We start from the raw sequence: 19,678 nt of genomic DNA, 5'->3' as shown, positions 1-19,678 counted from the left end.
TATGATGTTCTGGTTAATGTTTGAGAAATGAGACAGGAGGCATGGCATGACTGCTTACCTGTTCTGCTAGTTTTTGTCCATTGAGGTAAGCCTGAATCACAGCATCATTTACAAGCAAATGGAAGTTCAGGAGCACGTGTTCAACATCATAGGTTCCATGCATTGCATTTGAAAGCTCTTCCAAGGACTGGATATATGCATGCCAATGTGGATTAAGCTCTACCATGTGGGCCAGACAGCCCCTGGCAACATTGAGGCAGTATCCCATACAGGGTTTACTGACAGTCAGGCCCTGGCAATGAGGGCAGTACTGCATCCTTAGGAGGGCTCTGCTGCACTCTTTGGAGAAATGAAGATGGTCAGTGGTGTTGATGACTTCAATGCCCAGATTGAGGGCCTGCAGAAATGTGCGGCTGGGCAGCAGAGATCTTCCCATCTGCCCCATTACTCTTTTGGGAATGTTACCAAATGGACTAACATCCCGGCGGGCCATGCGGATGCATTCCGAGTATTCCAAGGAGCTGTCAGTCACACTGGGATTAATGAGATGGTTGTAGACCAGAGGAAAAAGACTGTCGAAAAACCTATTTACAAATTCTTCGGGATTAACATCCACACCAAATAAGTAGAGCCCTACATCGGTGAAGAACTCCTGAACTGCAGCAGCAGCCTCTAAGGCCATGTTTCTATAGGTGTTGCAAAAAAGTATACTGGTATAATTTTCTGCTTGTCTGATGAGAGTTTCAAGGGTTTCTGTAACACAGCAAAGGTAAAAGATGAAAGGATTTAATATTCATTTTAAAACTGTTCATCCATTTGCTCCAGACAGTAAATGAATTTAATGTACCATAACTAATTTAAGGATCTACCATAATTCTCAATCTACTAAACCAACTTTAATTTTCCAAGGATAATGGCTGGACAACCATGGTCATTACATGCAACATACAAGATTCATACTGACATGTTTCCTAGAATCAAAGTCTGATAAAAAGTACAGAACTAAAAAACAAGTTACATATAAAGGTAGTTTCTTACTATTTCCTCTAGTCATTCATAACCCACTAATAATAAATGTATTTCATAACCTGAGTTCATTATTTACAAAAGATGATAACATTAAATACTTGAATTCCAACCCACTATATTTCTGTACTTTCATCATCTTTTATTTTCCCAGAATGAAAGCTAGTAGATTACACACTAGTTGGTACAAAGAGAAGCTAAACTCCAAAGGAAAACCTAACAATCCTCAGACCTTTTAACATGCTCAAACTAAAAAGTAAAATCTCTCATTATTAGACTACCTGCAAATTATCACACCTCATTAAACAGTGGGGAAACCATGAGTGACATTATTTGATGACAGTAAATAATTGTGACCCCTTATTAGGTATATTCTGTTGTTTTTATCATCTTATCTTCAAAGACTTTACTGTGGGATAATTTCTTTTTTTACTTAACTGATGCTCTCAAATCAGTTTTTCCTCAGGAGGGAAAAAAAAAGAATAATTTAGCTACAAATTAAAGAAAAAAAATCTAAAAATGGGAGATTAGAATAATCAGGAAGTTAAAATAGTGTTTCAAATTATAGCATTAAGCATTGGCTATACCAATAATTATATATTATAATTAGCCTAAACAATGATACTAGACTGTATCAAATCATAATTAATTAAGAATATATTCAATAAAATGATTTCCCTTAGCCCCAATCTCATAGTTATTTTATGAGGCTGTAAAAGACCACAAAATAATTTGGGAAGCAAATTTCTGTTTAAGTATATTATAAAAGGAAATGAAGAACAGTAAAAAATAAAATAAAATGAAAGAATAAAAAACAGAGGTTCAGGGAGAGCTGCTAATAAAGTAGCTGTATAATGAATATACCACATGATCCTCACCAAAACAAGACATTAAAAAAACACATTTTTATGAAGAATACAAATATATGACAAAACAATCTCTTGTGTTCTTATTTTGCCTGGAGATAGATTATTTTTGGGTCCCAGGTTTTAGGGTGATGTATCAATATATATTACCCTGCAATCAAAGGCAACAGCTCTTACAGGCTACAGCAACTGTTTTAACAGAGCACTACAAACTAGATGGTTAGGATTCATGTGTTATCTGTGTATCTCCAGTGCCCACTACACTGACTACACACTAGCAACTCAATAAAAACGAGATGGTAACTGAAGGCTTTAATTTTGACTGGCATCTCTGCCAAATGAGACAGCATTACTACCAAGTTTGCCCAGTTGACCTGATCATGAGGCTGCAGTAGGGGAAATACAGATTACCAGGCCTCTGCTTTGAGAATTCTAACTCAGCAGGTTTGTCTTGGTCCAGAAATATATATTTAATAAGCAGCCCAGGTGATTATTTCAATCCAGCTAGTGTTTGAAACACTGAAATTACAAATGTGGCCAAATGTCCTCTGCTCTTATAGCGTAGGTAAGCAAGCCTTCCTCTGGCTTCTCAGCTGCAAACTCAGCCACTATACTTTGTACTTTCCACAAGAGGAAACCAGATTGACCGGTTGTGGTCTGAACTAAAGTAAAATTTCATTTTTTTTGGTGGGGGGCACGGGGATATGAAGGATTGAACTCAGGGGCACACAACCACTAAGCCACATCCCTAGCCCTATTTAGTATTTTAATAGACACAGGGTCTCACTGACCTTGTTTTTACTAAGGCTGGTTTTGAACTTTCAATCCTCCTTCCTCAGCCTCCTGAGCCATTGGGATTACAGAAGTGTGCCACCACACCTGGCTAAAGCAAAATTTCCAAACTTATAATTTTCTCCATAATATAGGCTACTTTTCCTTAATTGCTTGTGTGTGGCTATAAATTGTGAGGTAGGTCACAAATGATTTTGTTTACCAGTAACAGTTAAACAGCACTGTTAGCAAATTAAGTTCTAAGATAAAAAAGGACAAATTAAAAGGTACTCTGTCTCTTTCTTACATGCACTCTTACACGATTTCCACTAGGCTTCTAAAGTGCCCTTTATTTAACAGATACCTGCCATTTATTCTCGGTGGAATAAAGTTTGAATGTTGCTTACCCTAGTAATACAAAGGTTCTATCTGATGTTTGCTAATTCTAAATGATGCTCCAATGTGAAATTTTTAGAAGTCAAAAGTAAAATGTTTCTTTATAAATTCTTAATATATAACACACTTAAATGTATAACACACTGACTTAAAAATACATGGAACTTATCTTTCAGTAACCATAATTATAAGTTTTACAAAATAACTATTTTATTAAAGCAACATCAAAGAGAATGTAATATTTAGAAGTATCCATTCAAAATAAAAATGAGTATAGTAATTCCAGATATCATTATGTCTTAAGTCCACTTTGTACTACTGGCATCAAACTAATTTTGATTAGTGTTTGAGATTATAATTAAAAATAAATTTCTGGACAAAGTCTGCAGTTCTGATGGTATTTATATTAGACTAGTTCTCCTCTGATTTAGTTTTATTCTTTCTCTAAAATAAAATAACAAAAAACAGTTAAAGATTATAAGAATCATTATGTGAAATTTTTTAACTTTAATAACATCCCCATTAAAATTTTAGTTTTCATAAATATGTACTGATTTCAGTACCCTTTGCAGGAAGTATTATATATTGCCAAATATCAATATTCTGATTATTTTTTGAATGTCTAAACAAAAAAGTGGATTTTAAAAATTGAGTTATTATGATAGTTTTTCATTATGTTATTCACTCACTAAAATATAAGGATTGGATTTTTTGCTTTCAAACTGTATTAAATCTGATATTGAAACATTCCTTTAATTAAATTACCTAAACATATGTTAGCTGTGTATTTCCATCCTAGTCTCTTCAAAAAATTGAATATATAAACACCTATAAAAATGAACAATCTAATAAACCAGCCATTGGAAGATCTTGTTGATAACTGGTTACAAAAAGTTGATAAAATCAGGAGTTGAATTTATAAAAACAAATTGTTTGTATTAATTCTGGATCTAAAAATCCATCACTTTGTTCTCATAACATGTTTACCAAAAAGTTGAGCATTTCCATTTTATAAAATTAACATAGTGTATTAGCAGGAATTTATACATTCACAATTACAAAATATTATTTGCTGGAGTGAAAAAGAACATTCCACATAAAAAAAAATCAGCACTTACAAATCCAAGTTAGGTTAAGTGCTAAATAATTTGTATATCTACTTAGTTATTAAAGAGAAACTGTACCTTTTATTTCAAAGATTTAATATATATGAAACATCCTTCAGCCTAGATATATTACTAGCAGCATTCTATGCAAGTGCTAAAATAGTTAATGCATCTTGAAAATAAACAGAAACATTTACCAGGTTTGGTTAAGGAACTTAGATAATAGACTACAAAAAAATAATTCTTTTTGGGTTTGTCATTGACAATTTCAATAAGATCTTCCTTCCAGTAATCTATCAAGACAGAATAATTTCCAGCTTTCCTTGTAATGCCTGAGTGGTAGGCAGTATAAAAGGCTGCAGTCTAGTTACTGTTGGAACAAAAAATATAATTCCTCCAAGCTTTATGGGAAATTAATTTATCTATACATAAAATCAGTTATGTGTAATCGAACTAAAGAATGAAGTTAAAATGCATGAATCTATTTTAATTTTTAGCATTAACATTCTGTGATAATTTCATGACAAAATACTTAAGAATGGAAATTTTATTTCTACTTTTCCAGACCATATTCCCTTTGATGATCTTTTATCATGCATACCAATGATTACTGAAACATAAATCAAGAATTTAAGTTTAAATAAAACACTGTAGATAGAATTGTGATAATTATTTTAAATTAAATTTAACAAATCACAAATTCAGTAAATATTCGTATGTATGGGATGTTTTGCAATGGAAGAAACAATATTTGTAAGACTTTTATTGGTTTTAGATAAAATTGACCCCAAAAGGTAACAATCATGAAATAAGTATTACAATAACTTCTCCAGCATGACATGAATAACATTTTATGACTCTTCATACTTCCTAGTATTTTTGATATATGAACATTTTTAAATACAAAATGTGAAGTGTCAATTACAATTTAAGGCCACAGATATTCTCAAATACAGAAATGAAATAGATGAAAAAGATTAAATCAATCATATCAACCATGGATAATCAGATGATTTTACAATGTATATCTAGGTTGAAGAAAAATTTTCAGAGTGAGTGTATATTTTGTCAATTATAATTCTCAAGCCACAGATTACATTAATGCAACAGATATTTCATTATTACTCTGCTACTTCAAACTTATTTTGTTCCTGACACTATGTATCCCTGTGCATTAAATTATGGATAGATGAACAGACAGGTACATCACTGTAAGAGTAATTTCTCAATAAGTTTTTAACCTATGTATATTAAAATAAGTATTAATTCCATCTACTTAAAAAAAATGCCTTCCAATGATTTTAACACTTTCACATTAATAATCACTTGAATCACCCAAAGACCATTATAGACACTCTGAAGATATGCATATTAAATAAAGAATTACATATTTTTCAGCCTGGAAGTGTTTATATCAAATTCATTCCTTATATTTGCATACTTCTTCAATTGTTTCAGAAAGCAAATATGTAATAAAAGTTCTCTGGAATATTAATCTAATGATTTTTTAAATGTTATGCCATATGATTTATAATTCTTCAGAAATTAGTCATCTATACAAATAAATAGTGGAATATTAATCTGTATCACCAAGAATTAGCATACTGGTAATTAATTTAGTCTTCTAAGGCAAGCATTGCATGGAAAAATGCTTTCTCAACTTTTCTTCTTCATTTCCCTCTTCATTAATGCAGTTATCATAGTGCATCAAACTTATTTCTAATATAATTTTATAGTCATTTATTATCTGAAAATCAATATAGGTTTTAGTAAAAAATTTAACTCCATTAAACTCTTATGTGACAGATAAAGATCAGTGCCAAACAACTAATGATAGATTATTTCATAAATTATTGTGAAATGAAGACTTTAAAATCAAATTTTCCGATAGTCTTTAACATGAACTCAGAAATGCAATCTGAAAATGCAAATCAGCCATATAGAGCTATTTCTTACTAATTCATATAATTTTCTACTTTTATACAGAACAAATAAATCAATACCCCTTTTCATTGGTTCTTTGTCCTCTTTTTTTTTTCTGTTCTTTTCACACTCTAAGACATGGGTCTCCCTTAGTTAAATAAACAAAATCTTTCATTTATTTTTTCTCTTGCTGATATCTCAAGGAAATCAAATGATCTATATTTTTTACTTCCATTGACACAATGCTTTTTCCCTCTTCAATGTATTCACATCTAAATTTTTTAAACTTAGTCCTCCATTTATTCATTCAACCAAGATTTATTTATTTTTATTTTGAAGGGTACAGAGGATTGAACTCAGGGGCACTAGACCAATGAGTGACATCCTTAGCCCTATTTTTGTATTTTACTTAGAGACAGGATCTCACTGAGTTGCTTACTGCATCACTTTTGCTGAGGCTGGCTTTGAATATGCAATCCTCCTGCCTCAGCCTCTGAGCAACTGGGATTATAGGCATGCGTCACCATGGAGGGCTCAACCAAGATTTTTGAATACCTATTCTAGACCTTAAAGCAAGAGCTAAGGAAGCCATACAAATTTCTGTCTCATAAAGTTTATTATCTTTGGAGTAGGAAAGAAAATATAAAAGCAAACAAATAAAAAACTATGATATATAAGTACTAGAGAGGTTAGAGTTGGGGTTAGAACAAATGATGGGGCACTGTTTTACACAGCTTCAAGACAGTTTGTCTATAATCAATGCATTAAAAAACTATAAAAAATGAGTTCCCTGGCCAGGCACAGAGGTGCATGTGTGTAAGTAATCCCAGTGTCTCAGGAGGCTGAGACAGGAGTATCACAAATTCAAAGCCAGCCTCAGCAATTTAGTGAGGCCATAAACAACTTAGTGAGACCTTGTTTAAAAAACAAAATAATTTTAAAAGGGTCTGGAACATGACTCAGTGGCTAGGTGCCCCTGGGTTTAATCCCTAGCACCACCACCATCACCCCAAAAATAAGAAGTTCCGTGATTAATCTATTTCCGAAAGAAAATTTTCTGAATTTATATATATATATATATATATATATATATATATATATATATATATATATATATATGGTCATGTGGCCAAAAAAATGTATTTAGGCAAATTTGTTTTGACAGAGTGACTTTCTAAAGATTGACCATTTAAAATAAGGTGAACAAGAGAGCCCTCTCTCAGGAGGCAACTTTGAGCAGACTTCTGCAATAAAATGAAACCAGTTTTGGTAATGTAATTGGTGAGTTTATTCAAAGGAACTGGGATCCAAGGCTATAAAAGAATTTTAAACATGAGAGAACTATGACCTGTTATGCATTTTAATGGAATATAGTGGCTGCTGTGTGGAAAACAGACTGTTGAGGCAGGGCTAAGTGAAAGAGGGGAGCCCAGGTAAAAGGCTTTGGTAAGAATATGAGTGAAAGACCATGGTGAATTGGACTGTGATGGTGGTTGTGGAGTTAGTGACAATAAGTGATCACATTGGCCATACATAATGAAATAATAGACAAAAGAACTTGCTATTGGTTGGAGGGTGTATAGGCAAAAGGCACAAATGAATAACTCTGAATCCTGGGCATTAGCTGATGGATACACAGTAGTATCGTTAACAGAAAAAGTAAGACTATGTAAAAAGGTACATGTTTATATGTGGTGGGAGTTGGAAATTAAAAGTTCTATTTTGGGCATGTCAAGATTGAGATGTTATTTACAAATTCAAGTAAAGTGTGTATTAGTATACATTTCGGTAAAGTAATTCCGATCTCAAGGAAAGAGCTAAGGCTGGTGATACCAATCTGAGAGTGATTAACACGGAAGATAAAGTCATGGTACTGGATAAAACAACCTAAAGGCAGAAGATAGGTAAGAATACAGATGATCAGAAAAATAATCAAGAAGAGAGTTAAAAGCCAGAGAGCTTTAAAAAAAATCAGGAAAGTAGTACTTTAGAGATCAAGGGAAGAAAATGACTCAAGTGGAAGAAAGTAATCCATCATGTCAAATGCTATTAAGAGGTCAACTCAGATGAAGAGTAACAACAACTGACCATTGGAACTGACAGGAGAGAGGCTCTCAAGGATCTTGATAAGAGCTTCTTCAGCAGAACATAAGCACTAAAGAGAACAATAATTGAGCCAATGTATAGAGAACTTTTTACAAATGCTGACTATAATAGAATCAGAGATCCAAGGTAGACACTGGAGGGGAATATGAAGTCAAATGCTTTTGTTTTGATGAGGAAGAAGAATTTACTGAATATTCAAAGAGCAATAAATTGATGACTTATCAGGGGAATGGGAACTTCAGGAAGAAATTCCTTGAATAAGCAAAAGGATTTGATCTTGAGTACTCACAGAAATCAGAATATTGAATATTTTAATGGATGCTGAAGTGCCAAGAATGACCACAAGAGAATGTGAAGAGAAAAAGAGCAAGTCAGAAGAGGTTGACTTGCTAAAGGTACATGATCAGAAGTACGGTAGAAGCCAACATTGAAGGCTGGCAGGTGGTCAAACTTCTGGTATCCTCGTTCAAGGGGATTTTTGAGGAGAATGGTGAGATTTCTGTAGATCAATAAGCACACCTCGTTACACTTGTGGAGGACACTTGTGTTAGTTTCTTGCTACTAAAACAAAGTGCTGCAAATTTGGTGGTTTCAACAACAGGAATTAGAAGTAGTTCTGGATGCAGAAATCCAAGTTCATTAACTCCATGCTGAAAGCAAAGTGTGGGCTGGGCCCACACCTCCCTTTGGAGGCTCTAGAGGAGAAACTTTTTCTTTGCTCTTCCAGTTTTGTGTGGCTGCTTGCATCCCCTGGCATTCTTGGATTATGGTCACATCACTCTAGGAAAGGTAACTTCAGAAAGGGCCATATGGCCTGTCTGTCCTCACATGCACCAAGTCTTTCAAATCCAGAGGCTGAATAACAGTCTTTGTCACTAGAGACTATTACTTAGGGTGCTATAAACTTGAATAAACAAATGCCAAAGCAACTTTAAATATAGCTTATACATTTCCCCCGATTTATCTCTGTACCATCCCTAGAGTTTACTTCCCTAGTCCAGATATCCATTTTTCCTATCCTTTCTTAACAAATTTATTATTCTTTGTCCAAAATGCATAAAAGCATCATGTGTTGTTCACTTTTTCAGACTTCACTTTCTTGTGAAGATCCCAAGGTATTTGTAAAATTTAAAAAAAAGTTGCATGTTTTTTCTCTTGTTATTCATCTCCTGTATTAATTGGAATCCTAGATCAAACCAGAGAGCTCACATAAAAACAAAGGGTGCAGGGCTGGGGTTTAGAAGGGATCTCTCTTTCTGCCACAAGAAAAAGTTCTGTGTGTGTTATGTTGGAGAGCACTCAGGTGAGAAATTTCTATTATTGTAATTACAAACTGAAAAATGTGCAATCGTTAGGAAACAAAAATACTATGTAAATTCTTTATCACCAAACACACTGTTGAAAAGTAAATAAATACTTCTGCCCTTCATCAGTTTCTCCTACCCAAAAATATCTGTGCCATAAGAGAACACATGGGAAAAATGTACAAAATTTTAGTTAGAAAAAGAAGGTGAAATTCTTTTCAGAGAATAGCTTGAGAATACGTCTCTGGTGAAGTGCATCAACTCCATTACAGAACTGTGGAAGACTTAGGCAGGAAGAGAGAGATCTGATTAGTTCAGACAACAGGTTGTACTGAGCCCCTGACATGGCTCACAGGTTTCTGCCAACCTCTTCCTTAGCAACTGCAATCAATGACTTATTCTCCAGGCTCAGACTCTGCTATTTACTCAAGCTTCTAAATCTGGTGCCTCGGATTTTTCTATGTCCTCTATTTACTGAAAGTACTATTTTGTTCACTCATTCCTCTACATTTATTCTAGATAGTTAAAAGTCTTTGTTCTTTTTCCATGTTTTTTCATTCAAAACACAGCACAACTTTTACAATATCAAATGAAAGTCCAAGCTGATGACTTCTACACTTACATATGTAAGTTAGTAATCCTCAAAGATTTTGATTTAAGAATCTTTTACACACTTAAAAATATATTGAAAAACTTGAAGAGTTTTGTTATGGTGGGTTTCATTTTTTTATAAAAAACTGATACTATCTACAATATGCATTTATTATATTAAGATAACCACAACAAACATAATTACATTAGATACTTATTTTGTAAATAAAGCAATTATATATATATAATTAGCTTATACATTTCCCCCGATTTATCTCTGTACCATCCCTAGAGTTTACTACCCTAGTCCAGATATCCATTTTTCCTATCCTTTCTTATTATATATATAATTACTTTATTACTTTATTATATATATAATAATATATATTATATATATATATAAAATAAAAGAAGAGTTAGTGTGAAGAGCACTATCGTTTTATATCCTTATAAATTTAATTAAAGTTTGTCTCAATGAGAAAGGGCTAGATTCTCATATCTATATCTGAACACAATCAGTTAAAGTACATGTTTTTATTGATGAATGAAATAGACATTATTATTGCTGTGTGTATATACGTGACTGCATGACCAATGTGATTCTGCAACCTGTACACACAGAAAAATGAGAAATTATATCCCATCTGATTCAAATGTATGATATGTCAAGGTCATTGTACTATCATGTGTAACTAATTAAAACAAATAAAAAATTAAAAAAAAAAATTCAGCTTCATACAGATGAGCCATTGAGAAAGATAGAGATATTTAGTAGCCTTTCCACATCTTTGGTAACATTCTTCTTTGGTTTTATATCAAAAAATAATAAATTATTTCTTCAAATTTAGTTGCAATGTAGAATATGAAAGTTTATCAATGACCTTCTCATACTCTGTTAATTAACATTCATTGATCATTCTTCCACTATGAATGGTTCAGCTACCCAGGCAAGATTTTGTAAGTCATACATTGACATTTGAAAAATATTTTTTCACAGGTTATGCAGATTTCCCCAAAAATGACACATCACTTTTTAAAGTATTAAGAATCTGTCAAAGTCATGGTGATGGATATAAATTTTCTAAGTAATCTTGAAAGCTCAAATGTTATTGCTATGGTTGAGATAAATGGCTCCAAAAGGTCTATGTGTTAAAGGCTGGTCCCCACTAGTGGCACTATTGGGAGGTGTTATGGACCTTTAGAAGGAGAGATCTATGGGAGGTGTTTAGGCCATTGCAGGTCTGCACCTGAAGGGTATTGCAGGATTCCAGCCCCTTCCTCTCTCTCTCTCTTGCTTTCTGGATTATGAGAGGAGTGGTTTTGCTCTGCTACATGCCCCCACCACAGATCCAAAACACCGGGTCAATTGATCAGGGACTGGAACCTCTAAAATTGAGAGCCAAAATAAACATTTCCTCTTTATAAATTAATCATCTTGGGTATCTCATTACTGTGCTAGAAAACTGACTAATACAGTTATCCTTGGAAAAAACAAATACAGTAAGCTATTTCCCTTAAAGTTACAGAAACTTTAGGAAAATGTCTGCTAAACACCCAAATCTCAACCCAGAAGACATACTTCTCATTTTGTAACACAGAATATGAAAAATATGCACATGTGTAATTCAAGGTTTATATTTAACAAAAGGAATAAAGTATAGTGTTCATCAGGACATTCCTAAATGAATCTGTTTTTTTAAAATGTGTTCATATATGTAAAACATACTATTATTTCTGATACAATATGGTGCATCTGTTTTAATTTGTGTTAAAGTCTCCATAGTTTTGCTCACCTTTGCTTTTGCACTATCAAGGCAAATGTCAATGCAGGAATAAAAAGGAATATAATGACTTAATTGTATTATTAAAATAGTTTCATGTCCCAGCACCCCAGAAAGTTCTCCAGAACTCTGAGAACTCTTGTTTAAGCAAAAATCTTCACCTAAGATCTAGTTATTTTTCAAAACATATCAACATATCAAATTGGATCTTTTTTTGACAATTATTCCTTTCTATTGTCTTAGTACCTTCCTGATTTCCTTATCTTATCCATTAGAATCAATCTTCTAGGCATGAAGATACATGGTCTTAAACTTTCCAGTGTCTAGTCAGTCATCAATAACTGTACTTTAAATTTTCTTTTAATCTTTTCATTGTTGGATTTTTTCCCTAAAATCTATCTCATCTAACCTATAATATTAACAAAGCTCCCATTGAGTTGTAAGCACAGTTTTATTCATTCTTATATTGAACATTCTAGTTGTTTTCATACTTCTTCTCATACATTTATTTAAATACAATGTGCACGCCAGGACCCAATCCAAACCTCATGTACTTGAATAAACCAACAAAATTTTATTTGCATTATGGTATCTCCAAAACATACCTAAAAACATATCCAGATGCTAGCAGTGTCATTTTCATTAAGTAGCACATGGCATTTTAAACTGAAATGAATTAGTTGGAATGATCATTCCTCTGACTATATGACAACTAACCTCAATCTTTTTTTTTACAGTTATCTCTATACAATACATAAAAATACACAAGGAAATGGCCTCCAGCAAAATCTCTTAATATCCTTTTAACAGCTATACTAGTTTTTCTTTGTCATCATATTTAATTATATTTTTATTTTACCAGTTCACCAAAAGTCATTTGATCACATTTATCATTCTTAGAATTACTATTAATTCCCATGCTTTTCTTAAGACCTGGAAGGTTTTGGTGTTTTTTTTCCCCAAGAACAATATATTAATGTGCATCACAGACTTTTATATCTTCCTCTTCTCATGGTAGTTAGAATATTTTCCTACAGTATAGTGTTAAAAATATGTCTGATTCTATTAGCTGTACAATAATAGCTAAGGTATTTCATTTAAAAACCCAGGAATATTTTCTAAGTCATTATACAAATGCACACTGAAGTTTAATATTGATGAGTTCTAACAACCATATGGTCTAACATAAGGGAATTAAAAACTGGTTTCAATTCCATTCTGGAAACTCCTGAATTTTGAACATTCTGATCCTGGTCCTACAGATCTGCTGGATCACATTGCCAAGTGTCATGTTTTAGTGCCTTCTTCCTTACAGATCAGCAAACAGAGAAAGAAATGAATTGAAAGTTTTCACTCCAAAGTTACAGACAGTTTAATAAATATACTGTGTCTATCTTGACAGAGAGAAACTCCTTTAGAAGGTAGGCAATCTTTTAGACTATTACATTCTTTCCAAATAGCAGGAGGAAAAATTGCAATACTTTCTGATAACCGAAATGGGTTATAAAGCACAAAATCAATCAGACCAAGAAGAGTTCGTTTTACTATAATATCCATTCCTGCTTTCATAGCTGTTATCACAAAATACTCCAACAGTAACACAGTCAAAAGTAGAAAGACTAGGGTGTAACAATTATGTGATGCTAACAGTCCTTTCACTAGCAATATAAATTTTAAAATAAAAGTGCTCCAAAGGTAAGTCTTGTAGGAATCCAAATTTCAAATAATTATGATTTCAAAGACATGAAATAATATGTATTTTATGAACATCTACCAATGCAAAAGAAATTGCTTTCCTTATTTATGGATTTTTAAAATAAGAGTTTAAAACCATATTGCCACAATTTTGCAGAGCAAGGGCAAAGTGTTTGGCATATTAGTATGTTAGAATAATATTAGTATGTTAGAAATGCAAAATAACTTGACAGATAAACTAATTTATCTCCAAAATGCCCCCATAACCAGCTCAGGGACTTGAAGTTCTCTTCTATTAAAAACAAACAAATACAAACAAAACTTCCAAATTAAAAACCTCTCTCAGTGCTCCACTGTCATTTTAATACAGTCAAAACTTAGTGGCTTTGTAGCTAATGCACCAAATTACATAAAACTAACTAGAGTTAAAATCCATTTTGTTTTCTAAATTTGTTTTCTTGGAAATTACTATTAGCTCGCATTTGAAAATCATTAAAAAGTAGAAAGCATCATTTAAGAAGGGACTAATCGATGTTGAGCGTTAATGGAACCACTCCATCATAATTCCCATGCATAGCACTTCTACTTTTGATTCCTATTTTCTTTCATTTTGAAAGAATTATCCATGATGCTTCTTCCATTATTTCCACAATGGATTCCAACGGAATCATCAACATTATTTATTTCAAGAGCTTTTCTACATTGCTCATGATGTAGACCATACTTGCTATTACTCCACTTCATTTTATTTTCAATTTTCATGCAGATTCCACTTTCACATAATGTGATGTACAAGCTGTCCCTTGCCCAGGGACAACATTCAGACTGTGTTCTAGAATCCATCAACAGCCTCAGAGTAGTGGGCCCTTTGCCTGCCCAACTAAACCTGATGAGGTAAGTGCTAGCCCACTTACCACTCCAGCCATGTTCAACAGTGGCTTCTTTAAAACTATTCTCTGGATGAAGCTTATAACAAGCTTGGTAGTTTAAATATAGTCACATAGGCCTTCACATATAATTTGTGGTAGTGTTTTCGAAAACCTCAGTACAGTGGAGAAAATCTATAGTTATTCTCAAAGCACGGATCCTGTTTTAATGTTCAGAATGATTAAGTTATTTAATTGGATTTATAGTTCTTAAGGGAGGGTATAAAAGAAAAAAACATTTGGTAAAGTTTCATCAATGACATTTTAGTAGAGATGTTATATGATCTCACACAGTCAGCATCTACCACCCAGGAAGCTAATGCTCCAAACACAGACACTTGATAACTGTCTTGCTTTCTCAAGCCCTCATGCCTTCCCTTCCTTCTCCTACCTTTCTGCTTGGAACACTCATCCTCACCCTTAAGAGCAAATGCCACTTTATTCATGAAGTTTCCCTGATCAATCAGACTGTTCATTATTCAACAGGTTCTTCCTATCTATGGGTTCCACATTCATGAGGTCAATCAACTGTGGATGAAAATATTTGGAAAAAGATTGTGTCTGAACTAAACATGTACAGACTTATTGTTATTTTCCCCTGAACAATACAGAATGGCAAGTATTTACATTGTATTAGGTATAATCTAGATTAGGTGTAATCTAGAAATGAATTAAAGTACATGAGAGTAATGTACATGGGTACATGCAAATACTATGTCATTTTATATAAAGTACTTAAGGACTTTTTATAAAAGGACTTTCTGTAAGAAAGTGTGAGCCTAGAAGACTGAAGCACTAGTAATACCAAAATGACACACCAGGGAGTGTATGTTCTACAGTCTATGCTTTGTTTACAGTTATGGCTTTGCTGCCTACTCCCTGGACTCTGGGCAAATTATTTAACTTTTCTGTGTTCTTGTTCCTTCTTTATAAAATAGCAATAATAATACTTTCTATTTCATAGATTAATGTTAAATTAAATCAGTTAATCTTTTTAAGGGACCTTGGTCAGTATCCATAAGATAACATACTACTTTTTCTTAATAATAAAAAAAGAATAAAAGTCTTGAAACCCTTCATCTGAATTTTTTTCCTGTATTGTATACATAATTCACATTTACTCTTTATAATCATAGGTTCCCACTGCTAGTGAAGTATTCTTTAGATATTTAGATACTTTGGAATTAAATGTTATGATTGTATCACTTAATATAAAATGCTTTCATTTTTTACAAAGCAGTCCTTATACATGTCTTGTGGTTGAAAGGAATAAAAATGAAAACACTTGATTGTAAACTCTAATACAGGAAAAAAGCTAAACTTGTTTCTTTGGTACCTACCAAAGGAGATGCAGAAGGACTTGTCACTTAGCACACAACACTTTCCTGTTTGAAACTGTCCAAGCAGGGGTAAATTCTCTTAGAGGGAGCACTCTGTAAATTGCATCATTACCCTTGGTTCACTTTAGAACCTTACCCACTCAGCTGTGAGCTTCTTGGGGGCAGGAACAATGGTATTCTCAGAACCTCCTGTAGTGCTGGCCCTCAGCGGACACTCTGCACAGGGTTGTTTAGCTTATGTGCTCTGTCCTTGCATCTCGGTCCCATTACTGCCAGTGCTGATACCCAATGGGACGTTAAAACACAGACTTGCTATATCCCATCTGAGCAGAGGGCCTGGGGAGGAGGGAAGTTTTCTGGAAAGTTTTAAATATTTTATTTTCTTTCTAAGAAAAAAAAAAGATTATTAAAATGCCAAAGGAAAAACTAAAATTATCTAACTTCTTTTGACATAGTTTAATGTAGTATTGCCTTTAATTGCCTATAGAAGGTAACATAAACTTTTGTTGCTCAGAGCGTCTCTACAAAATTCTGTATCCTCTGTCTCCAATAGACAAACACAGTTTTGCTTACATTATCTTCCTTTTTGGTAAACACCTGCCCCCTTCCTTAATTGGGCTGTCTCCTAATCCCTTCAAGTGTCACTTCTTCCAACCCTGCCTCCTGGCTACTTCAGTCTTCTCTCACACTGGACTTCAGCATGCTTCAGTTCCCACCCCCTCTCCCCCACACACTGAACAATAAGCATTCAGAAAACAGGTTCTAAGTTTTATTCATCTGAAACCTCCAGTATTTTCTAGGGTGTCAGCCACAATACTTTCACAAAAAAAATATTTGCTGAATTAATTATTTATTCTGTCCAGTTGAAGATTTTTCTTTCTTCTTTAATGTAAATATACTCACTTATTTTGTTATCTACCTGGACAACTTTTTCAAGAAGCTAGTTTACTATATTCCTAATTTAAATGGGCATTTGTATCTTTTTGGTAACTTCTTTGTAGGAAAAAAGATGAGTTCATTTTTAGAGGATCAATGACTATTATATACTACAGGACCACGTTCTATTGATAACCACCATATTATATTAAAATTATATAGAAGTATGGAAAGAAGAAAGGAAAGCAAAAAGAAAGGAAGTGAAAGAGATAAAAAAGGAAAGGAAAGAAAAAGTGTGAGGAAAATATATAAACCTTTAGTTCTTTGAGGAAATGAAATAATGTTCCTACAATTTTAAGATGTGGGTTCTTCGTCTAAATGTCAATACACAATTAGAAATCCAGCAAACTATAAACTAAGCATAAATATCCAGGAACTTCTTTGGCTTACTTTACTAATTTATTCCTTTGTTTCAAATTTTTCAGCTGATTTGATAATCAGTTGCAACTGCTAATACTATAATATCAGGTCAAAGTTAGGAAAACCACTAGAGTTTGTGGTTTAAGTTCCAGTCTGAGTCAGAGTCAAAAGGCAGAAGATAATGTCTTAGATCAAAGATAATGAGACTAAGGGAAAGAATTCTTTCTTATTCAGTTGTTCATTCTATTCAGGCCTTCAATAAATTGGGTGAGACCCACCTCTATTGGAAAGGCAGTCTACTCTACTCAGTCTACTTATTTAAATGTCAACTGCCTTCAGAATTTCTTTGCAGAATGCCAAGAAATAATGTTAAACCAAATATCTAGCCCACTCTAGATATTATACCCACATAACACCAAATACATGGAAACATTTGTGAAACTTGTGTTCTCTTTTCATACAGTTCAAGTTCAGTGATATCTGTGAAGTTTTGGGTCATAAAATTAAAGAGACAACACTTATAATAATTAATTTAAAATGACACTCTCTGGCTTGTGCTCTATGCAGGGAATTTTTGGTCTAAGACATGTGTCTAGTAGATTTACAGACTTTATTTTGTTGTTTCTAAGTCGATGCAAGAATGGAAAAGACAAAAATGAAAATAAATGCTATTATAGTGTTGATATTGGGCTTCTTTAGGTTGTCATGAGAATATCAACACCCACTTCTGTCTTTAATCAACAATTAATAATTAAACATCTACTATCAGCAATAATTAAATCCTCTTAGATCAACCAGTGTTATGGAGAGATGTCCAAGTAAAAAATAAATAATAAATCGATTAAAAAAAGCACTGATGAGGAGTAGCGGGTACCTTCTCTGGGGTGGCGTTTCCTGCACTAATTTATCAGAACAGGAGCTTCTACTACCATCCTCAGGAGATCATGCCCAGAAGCAGCTCCTTTTCTACCTCTTCATAAGGGTGGAAAAGATCTGCATCCTCTAAACTGTTTATAATATGTTCTCCTAAGAGACATCATAACTCATACTAAGAAGCACAATGTGAACAACTGGAACATATTTGATCGATTTGGTTATTAGATAAGTTCAGAACAAATAATCAGTAACAAGATAATATTTAGTCACTTGAACAGACCAAATTCTTTTGAAAATGAGGTGTGAAAAGATATACATCTCCTTTTGATTAAATATATTACAGCTTTTAATACAGAATTATTCAAGTCTCAAGACTATTCCATCACAGCATTAAATCTAAAATATATTACTAAAGTTGACTGTGACCATGTACCCATGAATCCAGTAAGACATGAACTAAGTGAAAAATAAGCTAAATCAAAAAGGAATCTTTAGGCTTATTTTCATTATATCAACCCAGGCAAATATTGCCCAAGTTAATCAACTTAATTAGGGTTAACTTGTGTTCAATGCACTAATTATACCTACATATCAAAAGCAAAGCTCATTGAGATGTCTAAATTAAATCTAATTATCCTTTGTGATCCCTTCCTGGGATTTAATTGCTACCAATGTCAAACATGAAGAGTAATACCCAAAGATATGAACAATAGCTGTCATAATAGTTGGCTTTCTGTATGATTTAGGAAAGCTAAAGGAGGGTTATAATATTGCGGGGGATGGAATCCTATCAGTTTCCTTAAAGAAGAAAATATTTTGTCAATTTCATGCCAAGCTAGTTTGTTTTTCAAAACTGTCTGCAGTCAGGGAGAGATAATCATGCTGAAGTTGTTCTCAGGAACCAAAAAGCAGCCTCAGAAATTATTTCATATTAAATTATACTGCACAGTTTAAGCCACACCCTCAAACAGGCATGACCTCAGCAACAGATAAAAAGAGAATTCCAAATTATTGACTGGAGTAGATTCAAGGACAAAAGACAGTGATTGGTGGTAAGTTTCTGGAGATGCTGCAGCCTCTGATGTTTCTAGTTGAAAATCATCCGTTTATGTTTTTTAATAGAATAGAGTGCATCTACAGTAAGATTTGCCTTGCTTTAATCTTCCAAAATGAGTTCCCCTTCTGATTTTTATCTCACACACCTGCCTAATCCCATGCTAACATTAAAGTTGTCTTTGATTCTTTCTCCTGGTTCACATCATTTTGTCAGATTTTATTACTTTTTACATTGTGGTAGCCAGTTTGATCTCTACATCCATGTCTTTGATTATTGCAATAGACTCAACATTGAACTCTTTCCTAAATCTAATTCCAACAAAACACTAATACACTTATAATCTCCAAACACTGCTATGTGCATTCATTCCTCAAAATACAGAAAGTTTCTCTATTGCCAGAGAGTAAACCAAAGTGATACGCTGACATTTAAAGCTTTGTATCAGGAGCTTTACTGTACTTCCATTCAAGCGCCAACTTGAGATTCTGCTTCTGTTCATAACACTCTTCACAGTCCTTCAAAACATAGCTCACATCTCAATTCTCCCTGGAAACCCATGGTAGTCACCTTACAGTGATCCTTCTTTTACTCTGGATGCACTCAGTGCCCAATCAAACA

The 19,678-nt window shown here is 33.4% G+C and overlaps 1 protein-coding gene across 1 annotated transcript in view; it reads right to left on the bottom strand.

The window, feature by feature from the left end:
- Gpc5 (glypican 5) overlaps positions 1-19,678 on the bottom strand; it is a 634,189-nt gene that overhangs the window by 388,191 nt on the left and 226,320 nt on the right. The window contains exon 3 of the mRNA XM_027938911.2: positions 59-753. Within this exon, the coding sequence (XP_027794712.2) occupies positions 59-753 (695 nt within the window). The remainder of the gene's footprint in view (positions 1-58; positions 754-19,678) is intronic.

Source organism: Marmota flaviventris, chromosome 4 (assembly GCF_047511675.1).
Source record: "Marmota flaviventris isolate mMarFla1 chromosome 4, mMarFla1.hap1, whole genome shotgun sequence".
Taxonomy (NCBI): Eukaryota; Metazoa; Chordata; class Mammalia; order Rodentia; family Sciuridae; genus Marmota; species Marmota flaviventris.
The sequence above is the reverse complement of the archived record's forward strand: the minus strand, read 5'-3'. Positions and strand labels throughout refer to the sequence as shown.